Here is a 19,640-nt window from a genome sequence, read left to right on the forward strand (position 1 = left end):
GGGCGGCTTCCCTGCGGCTTGCCACGCCCGCCCGCACGCGGATATGCAAACGACCCCCTCCTCCCGCAGGGGAGCGCTCTGGTTGGCGGAGAAGCGGCCGCGACCACGCGGCGGGGCGGGGGGGGGGGGTTGCGGGGCAGCGCTGGGGCTGCAGCCGGGGGGGTTCCCCTCCCGCCCCCCTGGTCCCCCCCCCGCGCCGCGCCGAGGTGCGGGAGCCCTGGCGGGAGCGGGAGGTTCCTTCCCGGGCGTTGCGCTGCCTCAGGGGGGGCCGCGGCGCGGCGCGGGGGGCGGAGGAGCCGGAGGGCGGATGGCAGCGGTGGCTGCGGGAGCCGCTGCCCGCGCCGAGGCGGCCGCGGCGGGACAGAGGCCTCGCTGATGGTGTCGCCAGGCCCCTGCTCGCCATGGCCAGCGCCCCCCGCGCGGGGCCGGCGGCTGCGGGGCCCCGCCTGCGGGCCTTGGCCGCGCAGGTCCCCGAGAGCGGGGAACAGGACATCCCCCTGCTGCTCCTGAAGCTGAAGGGTAATTAACGCCGCTTCTGAAGTCAGAGGGTGAGGTGGTAGAGTATGGGCAGCCCCCCCTTCCTGGCGCCCCCTCAAGCACAAAAGATTTTCCTGAATGTTCTGTGCGGCTGGTGACGCGGCTTGTTCCGAGTGGCGTCGAGTGGCGTTTCGCTTGGCAACAACGAGGAGGAGGAGCTGGGGAGCAAGTGGGAGAGAAGCCTTTTCTCCCCACTCAGCTGTCACCGGGTTTGCAGCACCCCTGCTGATGTGGGCAAGGATCTTACGCTTGGGCCGATCATTTCTCCCAGTGCCTTTGAGCAGGGAGAGCCAGAACGGTTGTCAGTGTTCAGGGTTTAAGTCCCAACGTAGAAATGCAGTTGCAAGCTCGTGTGTGACTCCCCCTCTTTCCCTTTGCCACACAGTCACTGCTCCTAGGAAGGGTAGAAACAAGTTCGGCCCTGTTCTAAATTGGGATGTAATTATAAGGAAGGCCATATGTTTCACAGTGGTTGTGGTTTTATCTGGTCTAGGAAATTCATACAAGTGGGCTATATATCCCAGGTAATGTATGTTTTACTACTAAATATGTAGTGAGAAAATGGAAACCTAAGCTTAGCTGTCCTTCCCAATTGTCATATCATCTAACAAATGGGTTGTAGCTGTAGGAGTGAAAAATGCTGAGAAAATATTTCATGCCTTTATTAGCAGTTTTAGAATTACCTCAGACCTGACTCTGTGTACACATATTCCTCCTGTGTTTTTTTTAAAAAAATAAATCTCTTACTTCAGAATCTTACACTTCTTTTTGTATCTCTCCTGCTTTCTTTCCACAGAAATTTTAAACAGTGCTTCCTTGGGATGTGAAGAATCAAAAAAAATTAAGCAAGATATATATGATTATGGTCTTACTCAGTACTGCATGCTGGTCCTTAGACAAGATCACTCCAGACTGCGTGGAGGCTGGGCTACTGCTGCCCAGCTAGCAGAGATCCTAAGGTAAAAACAACTGCCCTGAAGTTTTCCTCTTGTTTTCTTTCTGGCCTTTCATCTTGCTCTTTTTCTTTTCAAGCTGTAACACGTTGGCTCCCATCCAGAAAAAGGCTTGTTGTTCAGGAAAGGCCAGGGTTAAAGTGCAGAGAGCAGTCAAGAGCAGGGGGGTCAGGCATAGCCTAATTGGTCCTGTTTAATTCATTTGCATTGTGTTTCATTGAGCTGGGTAAACTGTTTGGTGGGAACACACTTTGGTTTGGCTTCACCTTTTTTTTGTGAACAGTACTCATCAGTGTCATAGTTCTTAGTCAGAATTGTGGTTCTTTTTAAAAGTTTGTTTACTTAGATTGCATCTTGCAAAAAAAATCTTCAGCCTGATTGACTCATAGCTTGGCTTGCTATTGAAATATCTATTCAATGTACCTATTTTAAATACCTATTTACGTTTTAAACATAACAGAGGACACAGTTCATACAGACTAGGTAGCTTGACATAGTGATATTGTGAAAATGGCTTAATTAAGGTTAATTCATAGCTAGGAAACAAGACAACTTTAAGCTCGCATCCCCAGTGATCCAATCTCAATCTTCAATGTCAGGAAGAAGAATAAGTTTTAAATTTTCACCAAGTTGTACTTGACTTTTCCTTAGCTAGAGAGCAAAATTCTAAGTCATGAAGCAATTAAGTAACCATCTCTTATTTATGCTGTATCTGTAGTACGAATTTTTAATGCCAGGAATTTCAGAAAGAGATATAAGATTTATCGCCAGATTTGTGTGATACTTAAATCATCCCCTATAAGCTATTTCAGTTGGCAGTGAAAGCTTAAATTTATTTTAGCTATAAAAATGTCCTTTTGTAAGTAGATGAATCTTAGCTCGTGCCTAGAATTTGCTTTCCAAGGGCTTTGGTAAGCAAAGATTTACATCTGTGCCTTCACAAAAAGCAAACCAAGCCTAGATAAGATGTCAGAAGGCAAAACTCATCAAAAGTTAGGAGGACTCTTTTGTTGCACTAGTGTCAGAACTGAAAAACTTCCCAAGTGTCAGACGTTCAGTTTCTTGTAAAAGCTTTTCCAGAAATGACCAACATATTTGCAGTGAGTAAAATAAAACTGAGATCTGAAGAACTGATTTCTAGCCCACACGTATTCCTCAGCTAGAGTAAAGTTGTAGATAAACTTACTGAAGATTTTGTGCTAAGTGATATTTTTTGGTACATATTTTCCTTGCCTGATCTACTCCCACTTCATCAGGTTTCCTGTCTCAGGTTTTTGTTTACCTTTCTATTTTGCCTTTTTTTTTTTTTTTTTTTCCCTTTATGGCCATCAGGGCCCTTCCCTAACATGTGGAACAAGCCTGAACAGATCCAGTGAAGCTCAAGGAGAAAGTGCCTTGGATATGTTTTAAACTGAGACGTGCTATAGTAAGCAGTAATATGCTTGCTGTCTCCAGCCTGCCAGTGATTCCTCTTCCTTTTGAGGCAGCCACCTCAGATCCAGTCACAGCAGTTAACTGTTATTCAGTGTTGAATTGTCCCACGTCACTGAAGCATTTCTTCTTCCATGACATGACGTTCATTCAAAGCTGTTCAAACAGGCCCTCAACTATTCAGGTTGATTTGCTTTTTGTTGTTTTGTTGTGGGTTTTTTTTTTTTTCTTTTTTCCATTTCAGTCATTGTTGTGTAGGACTGGAGGTGAAAGAAGATCCTGAGGACTTTTACAATAAATTCCTTCCTTCAGTGATAGACAACCTGCTGGTTTTGGGAAGACGCTTGCAAGCACGGTTTACCCGAGCAATCAAGGTATTTAAATTACATAGTTAAAAGAGCAGGGAACCTCTGTAAACTTTCCAAGGTTACATGTTGTATAAGTAGGATATTTTTCTAGGGACAATATAGTATGAAAATCTATTTTCCAGAACTTACAGTAGTTTTTCTTATGCCTTGGAGCTTTGAAACTGTGATCTGTGGTTGTCACGCATTCTGGCCCTGACCTGTGCAAAGCTACTTTGTTACCCTAGGTTTGTTTAGAGAGTTTAGCTACTACTTTTCACAAGTTTTAAAGGCAAGGGGCAAGAATGCAATTTTAAGTAGGATAGAAGAACTAGAGCAGTATGATAGAAAGGAATGCCTTACAAAAAGCAGCATCCCAGTCACGGTAATGTCTTTTTAACTTAGCATATAATTAGTTCAGTCTTTGTAGTGGCTCTGTTCCCACTGCTTTATTCAGCTTTACAAAAAAAGGTTTAGGAAGTCTTAAGACTTCAGATCAGATTTGTTGAAGTTTGTTTTGCCATACGTTTTCTGCCACAAAATTGGCAAAAAATTCCAAAAATGCTCACTGCTTCTGAATCTGGAAGTTGGGAACCCCAAAGGCAGACTGAATTTGTAGATTTGGACACTTTCTCACATTTCTGTCCCTCTTTGCAGAGAAGAAGGGTTTAGCCCAGTGAGGTTTCCTCATGCCTTTGAAGCATGCTGAGTTCCAGAATCAGAAGGAAAAAAAACCCAAGAAACAAAACCCATGAATAATTTAAATAACCAACCTCATGGATTCTGATAGTTTCTTTTCATATCTCACTTTCCCCCTAGTATCTCATTTCTTGGCTCACTGACTTCTTGCAGTTAGCCAGAGTTTTCCTACAGAGTATTGTGATGGGCACCACAAACACAATCAGTTCTCAGAAAGTTCTGAACGTATTTGCTGTTAGTTCAATACTTTAGAAGTGCATTTAGTGCTTAAGAAGGAAGCTTCCTGAATGACGTCCCAGGAGACTCAAGTCTTATCCACAATATGTAATTTCCCCCACACTTTCTTATTATGTCTCAGCCTACACACTTGAGTCATGCTTGTGGGCAAAGATTTATTTTTGAATGCAAATGCAGTCTACATTCTAATTTGCCCTTTGGCTTTTAAACCTTGTGGTCTCAGAGGTGACTGGGCACCCAGACTAGGTGCTTGCTCAGTGGAACTTTGGAAATCCCACTCTACCAGTGGAGATTTGTAGTTTATTCTGCCCTCGTTTGCTTTTTGTACAAGTCTTTGAAGTAAAGGGAAACACTGAAATAGCTTTCAGAAACTGATGTGTTGCCAAAACACAGAGCAGATAACGTTACAGCTTAACTTATTGCTGTGATTTTGTATCTCTCATTGGCAGTAACAACCAAATGCAAAGTTAAACCATGACTGATGGCTGGGGTTTACAGCATGGATCTACGAATATGCTTTCCAGAGTTTCATTTAGGGAGGCTCAGTTAATCTGGGAGATATCTGGCCAAGTGCTTTATAGTATTATTTGTAGAAGTATAAAAAGCCCATTTTCTGTCTGACATGCTGAGATTTTAGATTTCCAGGGCCTGTGGCTCACACCTGGAATACAGACTCTAGACTGTGTGTTCACACGTTCAAACCTGGGTTCTTTCTGGTCTTTTTTTCCAGTCCAGTGTTATCACAGGCAAGTACATAACATAGACTGTTTGGCAAACTGATCAAGCTTCAGCTTAATAGTGGTTTGATGTTTGCTCCCAGACCTCCAACTAGGAGGTGCTTTTGAAGTCTCACCATGCCAGTTTTTAGGAACTTTGTCCATTTTAACAGTGTCCTTGGCCACTTAGTACCCTTTTCATTTCCCTCTATGCTTTAATCTTAAACAATATATTTCCCACTTTGTGGACTAAATCTATGATGGATTTGTACTGAGCTATTGTTTGTGTTCTTAGCCCTCCCATGCTATCAAATATTTGTTAAGGCATAAACAAGACTTCCCACTCTGCTATGATTATTTTTCAGGAATTGATTCTTTTTTAAATTATGTTTTGATTTTCTTGATTGGTCTCTGGCCTTGAAGAACTTGCAAGTTGGGTTTTTTTAGTGGTTCTTACAGTTTAACCGTCCTCATCCAGGAATTTGGTGGAGTTTTGGTCTCCAAATCCCTGAAGCATACAAACCTTGCCTCTACCTCAAGCTGAAGTCCTCAGTGAAGATTCGTACACAGGCTTTTACCTACTTCTTTTTTGTTTAGGATAAGCAAGATTTTTTACGTTGGTTCCAAACAGTAACTGATGCCACCTGCTGGCTGTTCAGTGGACATGTTCAACTTGCAGCATGCGGTAAGGGAAAAGTAAACCCCTAAAACATCTGAAAATTTATTAGTGGCTACTACAAGTATCAAGAATCACTCTTAAGCTACTTTCCACCTAGTTTTTCTAAATTGGAGTAGATGTTAAATCATCATCCTAAAGTAGTCTTCTCAACAAAACCCACAATATCTAAAATAGAAAAGATCCACTAAGGGGAAACACTAAAGAATTCCCCTTCTAATCTTTCAGAGGCAAACATTAAAAGTGTTTTCCTGTAATTTCCCTTTGTCATTCTATAACTTAAAAAAAACCATATTTTTTTTTCTGATACAATAAAGTTGGTCTTTTAACCTTTGTGTGATTAACGTATACAGAAATTTGACCAGAGTACATTGCCAGTCCTGAAAAGTGGATAGACTTGAAAACAGATTTCTGAAGTTGTTGCCATGCCAGGAAATTTTACAAATATCTAACAAACTTCACTATACACTTCAGACCAAAATAAACTTTCAATTAAACCAAAGTTAATCACACTGGTTTTAAAAAACAGAATTTGGTTCTGTTTCTAATATAGAACAAAAACCTAAGGATCACAAGATGGGTAATTAAAACACACAGCCAGAAAAATTACTAAATCCGTAAAGAGTGGTAACACTGGAATAAAGAAGATGGTGCTTTAATGACATCAGTGGACTTGCATGAAATACACCTGGTGGTTAGAAACTGTCAGGGTTGAAGTCCTTTTCCTTCCTGGATGTTGTTGCCATGGTGCTGATTCCACTGTTGTCATAAGAAACTGGTACCAGGGCAGCGTAAAAGGTTTTAAACTTCTATTCCATTGTAGCACCAGTGCCCAAGGGACATCCAAAGGCCTTAACACATTGTTTTGGATGTTGAAGTAGTTTCCTTATTCCAGTAAGTTTCAGTGTAAAAATTACAAAAGAGGCTGTTTGTTCCAGAAACAGTATCTGGTTTTACTTGCTATGGCTTCTGTTCCATAATTAAGTTTACTTGTTTTGTAGTACTTTCAAGTCAAGTCTGGTTCTGTTTGTGTGATTGCTTGTTTTTGTTTTGTTTTGTTTGTTTGTTTGTTTGTTTTTGCAGTACTGCAAAATGAGAACTTCCTGCAGTTGTTAATAACAGATGATGTTGAAACCGCAATTATAATGATGTCTGTTTTACACAATCTTTTGAGCGTCAGTAGGTTAGTTGTTTTTACTTTACTAATTTTCCTGAATTTTAAACTTAGCACTCACTTCATTACTGCTTGGTAAAATAGAACTTTTACATACACGAGAATTGTTGTGGAGCATTTTTCCCCCAGTCTTTGTTGTAGAAATAGAAAAAAAAAAATCTATTTTCTCTGTATTGTTAAATCGAGGAAATGGGAGCCAGCTGATTGAAACAGTTGTACTGCTTGGGTCAGATTGCTGGTCAGCTGGGTAGGCTGGCTTTCTGAATGCTTGATGTATCTAAAAATAAGTCACTGTTAAAAAGCTCATAATTTCTAATTAATACTTCATTTCTGTCCCCCTGCTTCTTTTTTTTTTTTTCCCCTCTTTTCCTTCTTTTTAAAGTTCTGTCTTGCTTCAGGTTGATGAAGAGACCCTCCACACTGTTTTGGATGAACTTGTTTATAAGCTTTCATCTACCACCAATCCTGTCATAGGAAGTGCTGCTACAAAACTGCTGTTGTTGGTGGCAAAATGTTGCCAGCAGCTTGTGAAGTTACTCACAGCTCGCTACAAAGGTTTGTAAACACAAGCAGGATCAACCACTGGCCTCCTCTGACATTCACTGTAGGAATACAAAGATGGAGGTTTCCCACCTCTGACAGAGATGGAAACTGCAATGCTGTGTTGTCGTTTTTTCCTCTTCTTCTGTTAATTTTCATTGTAGTTTAAGGTGCTGCACCTCTTTCTGTTTCCTGTATTTATTTTCTTCTGTGTATTGAGGAATCTGCATGTGGGTGTTGTCTCTTAAAGCTGCTGTTTGTCACTTCCAAGCTGACGGGTGTTACTTGTTTGTTTCTGCCTCTGGTTTTCCTATGTAGGTAGGATATTGAGAGATCCTAGTAGCAGGGTTCCTGTACTGCCAGGGTAAGAGCAGTGTGTCAGACTTGAGCCAGTGGGCTGACACTCACTACTCCAGAAGCATGGAAGTTTTACTTAAAGCCAGCTTCTGACCCTGGCTGTTACAGGTCTGCTTGTCTGATAGGTGCTGTTCTGTTACTGAGGAGCTGGCTGCCTTTTGATATCCAAGTGATTGCAATGAACTCTTTCCAAGAATCCATGAGTTTATCATTTTGTCTTGATGCCTTTAGATGAGGAGGCTGAGAATCCATATAAGTTTCTCTATGTTACTCATTATTTAATGAGGTGTCCCATTTAAGGTTTCTGTCTCTAGCCTAGCAGGGAGCTCTAGGAAGCGTCTTTGTCCTCTGCAATGCTCATGGAGATTGACAGAGGCTTTGATGTTTGCCTGGTCTTTCACATGTTGTTGATGGTCAGAACTACTTGTGAACAGCCTCAGTGCTTTGTGGACAAGGACAGTAAGAAGTGGATATGCTAAACAAAAAGGTCAAAATCCGTTTTTTTTTTAATGTCTGTCCTGACCACCTATTAGGCAAGACCAGCCCGATAACTTTCTGGACCAGATATGCAGCTTTGCCACCCTTTTGCCTACAGGAATGAGAGAGGATGGCTTCATTTTCATATGAAATTGAGTGTTATGTGCCCAAGGCTGGTATCACATTGTGAATTCTCAGGAAATGGCTGTGATGGTCTGATCACCCCAGCTATAGACTGCTGACTTGTCTGAAGAGGTGCAAGTCTCCATCAAGCGATTATGTTTTATTTTGCCCTAGAATCACAACATGCCACAGTCATTTAGAGACTCTCATATCTCTTCTGTACATGTTTTCTGTTTCCGCTAAAGGGACAAAACCCCTTTAAGTTAGAGTCCTTATGTTAGTTTTTACTCAGGCTTTGAAATTCTTTAGATAGTTTGAGAAAAAGCAGCAACAAAGCAAGCATTACAGCATTTCCTCCATCTGGCTATCTCATTGAAGTAACTTGGCTTCATAGTGGCTGAGAGCTGTTGCCAGTGTGAGGTATTTCAGTATAAGCTTTCTGTCAGTAAAAGCAGCCTGCCAGAGGTGAGGACATCACCTGAACCTCACACCTCTGAGGCTAGCACAGTCTTTATATCAGGCTTCCAGAAGGGCCTGGTCTTTTTGTCTGCAGGGGTTGACCCATCTGAGAAAGACAGTTGAGTTACTCCTTGTTAGTTGCTGAGAGGTCAGGTGGCTGTGTAGTCTGTATGGAAACTGGCAAATGGTTGTGTCAGACTCAGAATTTCTGTGAGGGAACTGACTTGTGTAGCCAGGCTACATGCTTTTGCAGAGCTCAGCAGCCTTAGGGCACCAACCAGGTCCATTTGGAGTCTCACCTGTCTCTCTCAAATGTTTAACCATCATTGTCTGCGTGTGCTAGAGCAGAGGTGCCATTTCTGTTTCCATGAAGCACTTTGTGCTCCAAATCCAGATGCTGTAAGCATATGCAATGGATTATTCCTTGCAGTTGCCCAGTGTACAATTATGTTTAAGGACAATGGTTTGAAGATGGAAAAGTTACTTGAATTTGCAGTTCTTGAGGAGGCTATCCAAACACAACTACTTCCTGCCCACCTTCCTTTTCCCTTCAACTCCCTGTAGGACTCTCAAGCTCTGGGGCTTGGCTGATACAAAGCTAAAAAGCCTGTGTTACTGTCTACTTGTGTCTTGTGTGCCACGCAGGGAGTGTGTATGTGTCCTGGGGGGAGCACAAGTATGCTTTTTATCTCCTATGAACCTAAAAAGATATTTGTCTCAGGAATTGGATGCATGTGTACTCATAGTTAGACTATGCTATACAGATAAGATATCAAAGAATTCCAGTTTTCAAATATATTAAAGCAGTGCTAATAAAACCTAGCACTTGCATGGTGCTTTACATCCTTTAGTACCTTACAATGACTTACTGATAAGGGACTGAAAGTACATTAATAATTTAACTGCCAGTTATGTAGATACAACAGATAGTGACTTGGACATACAGAATTACAATCCCTGTATAATACTCCTCTGTGATGGTTGGAGCACCAGATGCTCTTTGATAGTATTCTACATTGAAACTCAAAGATGACTGATGGTGTTCAGCTCCAATTTAGTGTTCCTTTGCACATGGACTCCGATTTGATTTTTTAATTTATTTATTTTTTACTTGAAAATTGTTAGTTTGAAATCCTGGAAAGAAAAATTCATCTTAGCAGTATTACATGCTGCTTTTCTTTCTCTTAGGATTGAAAAGACTTTTAAGTAAGCAGTGGACTGGCAGAGGATTTGACAGGGATCTCAGTCAACTCTTGGACCTGTTGTCCTTGGAACAATCCAATGGAAAAGCAGAAATGCAGGTGCTGAAGTTTAATGAGAATTCTGTGTGTGAAATCTGAGTTTCATGTGGTGTATATATATATGTTTTTATGAATTTACTCTATCACTTTGACATTTATCAAAACTCATGTTATGTTTTCACTATATTAATGGATTTTAAAATTTCCTATTTAATATTTTTTCCTCCTCCATAATTTTTAAGACATCAAGAAATTGTCCAGTGATTAAGGTATGGGACTGTGACTCAAGAAATTGACTTTCTGTTGCAGATTCGTCATAGATTGCTATACAACTATAGAGAGAAAAAAAATAATTTGGTTTTGATAACTATAAACCAAAAATAACTGTGTCTGCTTTTGTCACATTGGTGTTACAAATTTAGATATCTGAATTCTAGGCAGCGGTCAAATAGAATTAAGTCATATAGATAAAATATTCAGTAAGAACACCTTCTGGGCTGTGTTCCCAATAAAAGAAATGATGTGTGCTTTATGAACTTCATACCAACATCTTATATGCAGGTTTCTCAGAGACAGTACTTTAAAGGAAATGAGAGTTATATTTGTAGAGACCTGTTTCCATCTTCAACAGAGCAGGGTGTTTTGTGTTGTGGTGTTAGGTTTTGTTTTGTTGATTTTATTTTTTTTTAATCCCATTTAAAAATAGCATTGATTTATTTTTCCAAATTTGTTGCATTTCAGTGTCTTATTGCAAATGTAACATTTTTCCTTTTGCTAATTCTCCAAACTTGTCTTTCTGTCCTCCTTAATTTAGATAGTTTAATTGAATCACCATCTGAAACATCAAGTGCTTCAGGTGTTTTAAATACAAATTTCTTACACTGACTAATGCAGCTAATCTAGATTTTATATTTGTGCTGTAAATTCATTTGTTTACCACAGAGAGCATCAATCCAGGTGATCAGATTAGCTGCCTTTGGAGGAAGTATAAGTTTTGTGATAATAACCATCTTGTAGGACCTTAAATTCCCCAAACTGATACAAATACTGAGTTTTCACGCATTTGAAAACTGATGGGTTTTGGCCAAATGTTGAAATTGTTCCAAATACACACGCAGTAAGAAAGTGTTTTTTATATGCAGAGAAAATATACTGCCAACTGCTTTATTAATTTCAGAGGCAGCATCAAGCAGCTTGTATAATCCAGGCTACGTGGAGGGGATTTCAGACAAGGAAAAGGCTGAAAAAACTACCCCAAGCAGTGACCACTTTACAGAGAAGCTTCAGGTAAACAGTATGGCTTTGTAAAAAGCACTAAAGAGAAGAATCTAGTGAGAAGGCTTGGTTTGTTTTTTCTTGGGTCACAGAGTCACAGAAAAAATGCTGGTAATCTGATCCTATCTACTACTAGAAGTAAGGCCAGCCTTAAAATGGAAACTGGTTACTCAGGGCTGTACCCTGTTCTGGAGGTCTCCAAGGATGAAGATCCAGCCATCTCACTTGGCCCCTGTCTTGGTGCTGCATGACTCCCCTGTTGAAAATTTCTTCTTTTACAGCCAGTGGGAATTTCCTTGTTGCAGCTCTTTACCACTGCCTCTTGTCCTTTTTCTGTGTAATTCTAAGAGTGTGGCTCAGTCCACCCTTCCTTTAGCCTAAACAAACCCATCTCTTCACCTTTCTTAGTATATCATACATTCCCTAGACCTCATTGGCTCAGTCTGAACAGTCTCTATCCCTCTAGTTTGTCAATAACTGTCTTCTACTGGGGGGCTAGTAGAGCATGGCCGATATTCCAGGTGTGTCCTCAAGAGTGCTAAGTAAAGCAAAATAATTATCTTCCAGCTTTTGCTGGTGCAGCCCACTCTGCAACTAGGCTTTGTTACTGCAGGGGCATGCTGCTGGCTTCTGCTCAACTTGTCACCCACCAGGAACCCCAGGCCCTTTTCATTGGAAATAGCTGCTGTCTCCTTAGTCAGTGCCCAACCTCTCCTGGTTCATGGTGTTATTTTGTAGCAGATGTGTAGAGCTCTGAATTTGAACTGTATGTGGTGTCTGCTGACCCGTTTTCTGTGTTTGTGGAGGTCCCTCTGAGTGTCAGCCCTGTCCTGCATGGGAGGCTGTGATGACAGCCTTGATAAAGTCAAGGAAAATTACATCTTCTGCTCTCCCCTCATCCACAGAGCCAGTCATCCTATCACAGAAGACCATCAGGCTGATCAAATATGATTTGCTTGTTATAAATCTTTGCTGACTGTTCCTATTCACTTCTTGTCCTTCCTGGAAATATCTTGCCCAAGGATTTGTTTTCTGTGTCCCAGGGCATAAGTTTGGGCTGACCAAGAGTTCTTTCATTTTTAAGATGCCTTTTTCCAGTCAGCTGTTATTTCTGAAACATAAAAGTAATGTGATGCCAATATGAGCTGTTTCACTACAAATTATTTTAGCAGAAACATCCAAACCATGTGCTTTTCCAGCAGCATCAAACTGCCACTTCTGATGCCAAAAGCTCCAACTGTCCCTTTCCCAGCTGTCAGACTTCTCCATGAAAAAAAAAACAAACTACTTCTATGATGTTTTTTTTATGTTTTCAGTGTAAAAATTTGTGGCATATGGAAAACTGAAAGTGTTCAGTACACTGTACCTTGGGATTGCACTAAATAGCACTAGAAGCTGATGGTGGTAGAGCAGTCAACTGGTTCACAGTTGACACAAAATTCCACTGTAAATTGAATGTAGAGCTGTCCTGGAGTTTCCAATCTGCCATGCCAGAGTGCTACAGAAGCCAAGGACCATGGTGCTTGCTCAGCATGGTGCTTCCAAGACCTTGTTCTTCATTAATATTTGAAATCTTGGACTCTCTGAAGTGGTGTCACTTTGATGATCTAGAAATAGTATCCTCTAACTTGGAGCACCACAGAAGAATAAAGCTATGTAAGTAGTACTTGTCTTACTTGAAGTAGGATTTCAGCAGTAATGTTAGCACATATTAGGTTAACTCTTTTGAGAAATGTGATGTGAATTTAACATAGGTTAAGGGAGCTGAATCAAGTTTAGTTTCCACAGAAGAGGTTTTTTTTCCAACCATTTTTGCACATGTTGAGCAAAACTAGATCTTACAAATCAATTAGTTAAATCACATTTCATTATGACCAAAGTTTTAGAAAGCAGGCAGTTATGGTTTGTGGCATTAAGAAGATACTGGACTATCTAGGGTATAATCTAAAGATTCTGGAAGATTTTCAGAGGCAAGCAGTGGGACACTAGCCACTCCAACTTTTGTGCTGTAACACCAAGGATGACATCCTTGTTGCTCCTTTTTACTCCACTATACACTTTGAGCCAATATTCCTTCCTTCATCAGGCACCTTGCAAGCCTGCAGGCTAAAATCATAGCCCAGAAAATTTGGATGATGGGCTAAGGCATAACATGGTAAAGGAGAAGGGAAAAAGGGTGGTGAGGCTAGCGAAAATCCACAAGCTGCTTGACTTTCCCATGTCATATTTTCATTATTGTGTTAGTGTGTGCCTCTTAAGTAGTTCTTAAGTCATTTAAATGGACTTTTGAATGTGCTGAGGAATGGAAATGTATTAATATCCTTACATTTGTGTGTTCATGGCTCAGTCAGTCCCAATGTACTGAGTACAGCATAGTAATTGTACAGCTCCAGTGTTGTTTTTTTCTGTCCAGGTTGAAGCTGCAGTTAGTGTTATGCTGAAAAATAGTACTTGGAATACTGTAAGCATGATTTTAGAAAAGCTTTCAGGAGGTCCTTTGAATTTGTAACAGTCAGGGTTTGGTTATTTTCACAGATTTATTTTAGAATAAGCGTGGTTAAATGCTGCTGAGTTTGAGACTCTGAACTCTGCTCACCTGCAGCTGCAGTGGAAGATTCTAAACCCTGCAAGTTACAAACTTTTGAAACTCTGTGGTTTCAGAAATATTTCCTGGGTGAATCTCTTTCCTTGAGGTTAGTTCACTGTTACTTAGCTCATGGTAGAACTGTTAGAATGGCAATAATTTGTATTACTCGTGTGTCAAAATAAAAAAAGAATCAAACCATTTTATATATAGAAAGAGATGATCAGAGGGTGGCTGATCTTCGGCATGAACTGTTGAAGGAAGTTTGGACCTTACTCTGTGTGTGTTTTGCTTCTGTTCAGAGGCATTTCCCTGTCACAGTGTGGTCTTGTGCAAACAAATGTCTTACCATTAGGAGGAACAGAGAATGAAGAACAACACATGTTTTGCAGACTACAAAGGAAAGAAACATTTAAATACCTGATAGACACTATTGGTAGTTTCACAGATGCACATCTGAGAAGCTCATGAAAAATCCTTGTAGTTTTCCACTCAGTGGAGCTAATATAAATTTCTAGGGTAAATTATTAATAGTTATATCAAGACAATGTCATTAAAAGCCCTGTTTGATCCTGTGACATCATTCCACTTGGAAGTGTAACGTGTGCCTGCCTGGATTAAAAATGCGAAGATTTACAGCTTTAATTGGCAGAAATGTCTTGGCTCAGAACCTGTAGTTTCCTTGAGCCCATTCTGACCTAATCACACACATCATGATCTGTCTCTGTAGGTAGATGTGTGGGCACGCTTCAAGTCTGCATTACTGTCATAAAAGGATTATGGTCTCTCAGATCATGGTGGAGGCTGTTTGTCAGTTAGGGCCAGAGCTTTAAATGCAGAGTATCTCCATTACACAATAGCTTCCATCCCATCTTTCCCCACCCAGGTATAGAAACTGTGGAGAAATTATGGTTGGTGGAAAAATTACAACGCAATTTATGCTAGCAATGGGAAACACACAACTCAGTAGTACTATGAGTCTAAAGGTATGTGAGATGCAGCAGTGCCAAAATTACTGGACATTAATTCTAGCCTACAGCCTCTTTTTTTCCCTTACTGGTATCTCTTATGCCTGTGCTCTGTCCATTTGTTCTCATTCCTAGTGCTGAAGCTGCTACTTTCATTTGTCCCTAGAAAAGTGCTAGAGGGGAGCAGAACTCAGGGCTGTGGGCCCAGTGAGGGTACTCGGGTCCTGAGCAGGCAAGTGATTTTGCTGCAATAGAAGTGGAGGAGTCACGTTATTACCTCATTGTGGGGTGAACTCATGAAGTTTCAAGCATGTGGTCGGGTCCCTTAGGATGAGAAGGGGTAGTGAAGAGAGGGGGAGCCCTACCTCACAGCTCCTCATGCTTCACTGGAACTATGTCCAAGTGATCTTAATAATTATTAGAATCAATAGATCAGTATATTTCATATTAATGTTTTAGTCTCTCTATTAATATCTTAGTGTGTATATAATTGATATACAGGCTATTGTTAGCTTAAACATTCCAGGGACAGTTAAAGAGTTTTCAGTTTTCCCATCTGTGAAATATCTGCTGGACCTTTTCCAATGCCAAGCACAGTGGGTCAACATCCCAACATCAAATCGCACCTAATACAGATCAGGAAGAATTTGCAAGAAAATTCTTTCCTGGAGTTCTGTTAACAAAGTTGTTGGAGAAAATGTGTCAGTGTGTATTTCCTGGAGAAAAAAAAAAAAAAAATCTCTCCAAATTTATGAAGTGAGCCTTAACAGCCAACATCCTGACCTGCTCTGGCACTCAGTACAAAAATCACAGTATGTAATATGGAAAGCAGGTGCCATGCATGCTGGTAGATGTCCTGGAAAAGGTGCATCCTAGAGCAGATGGGGAATGTTGCTTTACCTCTTCTCCAGATGATGGAACCAAAATCATTCTAGTTCATGCTAGCTCTAAATGTCCCACATTCTTTATTCATAGAACTTGATTCTAAGTAAAAACATATCCTTTGATTTGATAGGAGATTGAGTGACTGGTTCAGAATTTGTGGTGGCTGTAGATAGTGTGGTATTTTGTTAGCTTGCAGGTGAGTTCTCATTGCTTGGTGTGGTCCTGTAGCCAACAGCTGGGATGGCAGATTATTTTGTGAATTTCCTCCCTCGGTGCATGTAACACAAGAGAAAGAGAGATGCTTTTAAGAAATATACAACTAAAGCTAATTGTTAATGTATCTGTTTATTGTAGGGCTAAACGGGAACAGAAGCTGCAGCAGTTAAAAAAACAGAAGGAAGATGAGGCTCTGAAACTACAAATTCAACTTAAGAGACAGAGGGCCATGAGACTCTTCCATGAACGACAGCTGGCCTTTCTGGAAATAATCCATGCCAGTATGATTTACATTAAACTATATCAGAAGATTAAACTGTTCTGGGTCTCCTTATGAACAGTTTCCCCAAAAATATTTCCTTATCTTGCATGTCTGTTTGCACTGTAGTCTTACTGTACTACCTGCTGACCCAGTCATCTGACAGAGGAGATGCTAATTCTACAAGGGCTCAGTAACTACTCATCAAGATCTGCTGTCTTCAGAATGGTGCAGGAGAAAGGGAGACCCAGTTTTCTTGTGTTAAAAAGCTCCATTGCAGCTACAAGCCTCTGAGACATGGTCCACAGCCAATGGATCTTGGAAGAAGAGGGGTTTTTAACTCATGAGCTTTTTTGGTAGTCCCTAGTTTGAGGATTAAAAATGCAAATTGTTAAGAGATCCCAACCTACAGTATTTTAACTGGATTTCTGTTACACTTATAGGTCAGGTAAATAAGTATATGGAGGAAACAGAGAGGAAATCAGCATTAACTATCCAGAGATTCTGGCGAGGATATAGAGCAAGAAGAAATTTTCATCAACAGAGACAATCTCTTAAGGAGTATAAAGCAGCTGTCATCATTCAGAGAGCAGTAAGTATATATACTTTCTTCTGACACTAGCTAGGATTGAGTGAATTATTGCAATGCCTTAAAAAGCTCTGTTTATTCTCTTACTGTTGGTGTAGCTACAATTTATTTTATAATTATTCAGAGGGTGATAGTCCAGAGCCACAAGTTTTTTAGATGCGTTAAACCTTGCATAGGTTACAAAGCCTGATACCATCTTGCAACTCAAATATAAGAGCTGCCTCTTTGAAACCTAAGGTTGGAATTTCACCGCACTACAGATGAGTCAGGAATTTATTACGACTGTTCTTACTATTTAGCATTCATGGTGACCCTTGCACGTTGTCTTTTCAGCTAAATTTATACTTTAACAGTTGCAATACTGAAACATTTTTCTCTCACTGATTGACTACAAACAAAGCAAGAAGACAAGCTTCCTGCCTGTGATTGTCATATTCTCCTATGTTCTTTACAAAGGCTTGTAAATTCTTGGAAAAACGAAGAAGGAGGAGACCTCTCTCTCCTTGGAAAGATCCCAAGGGAGTGACAGATGAGCAGAGACTGGCTTTGCAGCAGAAGGTGGATGACTACATCAAACTGCATCCGGTCTGTTTCTTAGTCATTTCATAATTCGCATTAATGATGCAGCATAAAATACTGTAGGGATAAATTCTCATAAATTTTGATCAAGATAATCCATGTGAGGAATTCATAATATTAACCATGCCTGTTTGAGGGCAAGGTGCTAAAATGTTGGGGATTTGAACCATTAATCTAATAAACGGGGTCAAGCAACCTGTAATTGGAAAATTTGGATACTTGAGGATGGATAGTTCTGGAGAGAGCTGCAGAGGAAACATAATTATTAAGTTAACAATTAAGTACAGCATTTGCATTCCTTGTTTAGACATAATTCTGCTCACAAAAGATTTAAAATAGCCAGCTCCTAATGATAATGAACTGCTATTTTCCTCCAGGCTTCCCAAATGTCAGAAGAAATGAGTAAGGAATTACATATGCAGGCCCAGGAAAAGCTGGCACAGTTCCTGTTGAGGAGCAGACTGGATAGGAGAGCAGCGCAGCGCAGAGAGGCATTACTGGCTCAGGTCAACACTGATGTGGAGCTGCTAATGAGTAAGTGGTTGCTCTAGTCATACTTCTGATTACCATTTGGATTAAGCTAATTTAGAAACAAAATTAGAACAGTGGCAAAGCCTCATTTCAAGACTAAAATTTCTTTCTTTCTCTGCCATATGCCTTATCTTGAGATACAGGCTTTGTTAAAGATTACCCAGGTGTTGGTGTAGGTCAAGTATACACCACTGCTTTTGAGCTTATTTTTCTGCTAGAAGCGTTTCTAATATGTTCACAGGAAAAGCCAAGGCCCTGTAAAAGGCACTACAATGCATTAGAGGGGAAACTTGCACAACCTCTTCCTCCACATTTCTTTTGCTTTTTTCTGTTTCTTTGTGTTGTAAGTAAGCTGCTGGTTGAAGTGCTCTCAGCTATGGCAGATAAAGAGGGAAATCTTTGAGCTATGAATTCCAAGTCATTTTCTCTGGCTTGGCTTTATGTAAAATGGAATTCACTGTTGTGCTGTTGTAATTCCAGACAAGTAGCTCGGAGTAAAGAGTGAGAATAGCAAACGGCAGCCACCAGAGAGCACCCAAGCAGGAGAAAATTCAGCAAGTTACTGAATTCCATTTCTTAGCCTGTCGCATGCTGTGTCACTGCAGGTCATCTCTGCCTGATCAAGCAATCAGCAACACACCCAACACTGTGCTGTGTCCCCCAGGCAGGGAATACACTGCACTGCTGTTCCAGAGCACTGGAAACACTTCACTCATGTCAGCTGCACCAGTGGTGCTAATCCAGCAGCAGCAACCAGGAGCACCTCTTTCTCTTAGGTTATAGTTTCACAAGAAGTCATTTTGGTGGATGCCACCACTGCACCTGAATGAAGTACTGCTGTTTTCCCTGCTTCTTCTCCCTCCCCGCTTATGAATTTATTTTTTCAGATTAGTCTTAATTTGATTGCTTCTCCAATCAGGTTTATCATGCAGCCATGAAACTGTATGCCAGCCTGGGGAAAAGAGTGACCTAGGACAATGGGAAGTAGGAAGGTAGTGCTCCTTCCTTTTTTGTTTGAAGCACTTGTATAACCACAGCATAAGAAACAAAATACAGAAAACTCTTCTTCTTGTTCTTGCAGATGCTCCAGGGTTAGCAGAGACCACAGAAAAAGATCTTGATGTCTTTATGAGTCGATCAATACCTGTAGCTACCAAGGCAAGACAATCCCACAACACTATGCTGAAACACACTCACTGGCCATGGTGGAAGAAGCTTGGAGAGGAGTTTGAGGAGGATGATGTCATTCCTGATGATGCCCTAAATGCAGAACTGGGAACTCTATTCATTGGTGGGAAGAAATCCTTTTAGGTAACAGGCAGAAGAATTCCTCACTCAGCTTGACTCATACCTTGCACTATGCATTCACTTGGGTGTGTTTTAAGGAAGGAAAACACTTGAACTGTAAGACAAAGCACTGAAAAAAGACCAAAGCCTTCTTTTAGTACATTTTACTTATTAAGAACATCTTCCTGTACTTCAAGTTAGATCCTACAGATTGTGCTGTTGCAAATAGGATTGAAATACTGTAGTTGTAAATGAGGATATTTTGTAATTTGTATCACTTTAAAAGTAAGTTCATAACCTTTGGCTTTTCAGTTCTTATTCACACTGGGATGCATAAAGAATCACATCATTCTAAAAGCCTGGGCTTTTATAGCAAAACCTTTCATTGGGTGATGTGCTTTGAGGTAAAATGGATTCAGAACAAACCAAGACATCAATAAGAAGTCAAGCAAGCACGTGGCAGGCTGGGTGCTTATGGCAAGGTAGAACAACTAACTAACTTT

General features: G+C 40.7%; 1 protein-coding gene across 2 annotated transcripts; it reads left to right on the forward strand.

The window, feature by feature from the left end:
- The first annotated feature begins 249 nt into the window (after positions 1-249).
- IQCB1 (IQ motif containing B1) lies at positions 250-19,434 on the forward strand. Of its 2 annotated transcripts, XM_051623094.1 has the most exons (14): positions 250-519; positions 1,334-1,496; positions 3,166-3,295; positions 5,515-5,602; positions 6,677-6,776; positions 7,150-7,322; positions 9,912-10,024; positions 11,142-11,251; positions 16,031-16,173; positions 16,595-16,743; positions 17,197-17,325; positions 17,697-17,853; positions 18,770-18,842; positions 18,932-19,060. In XM_051623094.1, exons 1-14 carry the CDS (start codon positions 402-404, stop codon positions 18,969-18,971), a joined length of 1,686 nt encoding a protein of 561 aa, XP_051479054.1. In that variant the 5' UTR covers positions 250-401; the 3' UTR covers positions 18,972-19,060. The 2 variants fall into 2 exon arrangements, with proteins under 2 accessions (XP_051479054.1, XP_051479053.1); XM_051623093.1 differs by lacking the exon at positions 18,770-18,842 and having other exon boundaries at positions 252-519; positions 18,932-19,434.
- Positions 19,435-19,640: the final 206 nt, after the last annotated feature.

Source organism: Apus apus, chromosome 6 (genome assembly GCF_020740795.1).
Source record: "Apus apus isolate bApuApu2 chromosome 6, bApuApu2.pri.cur, whole genome shotgun sequence".
Taxonomy (NCBI): Eukaryota; Metazoa; Chordata; class Aves; order Apodiformes; family Apodidae; genus Apus; species Apus apus.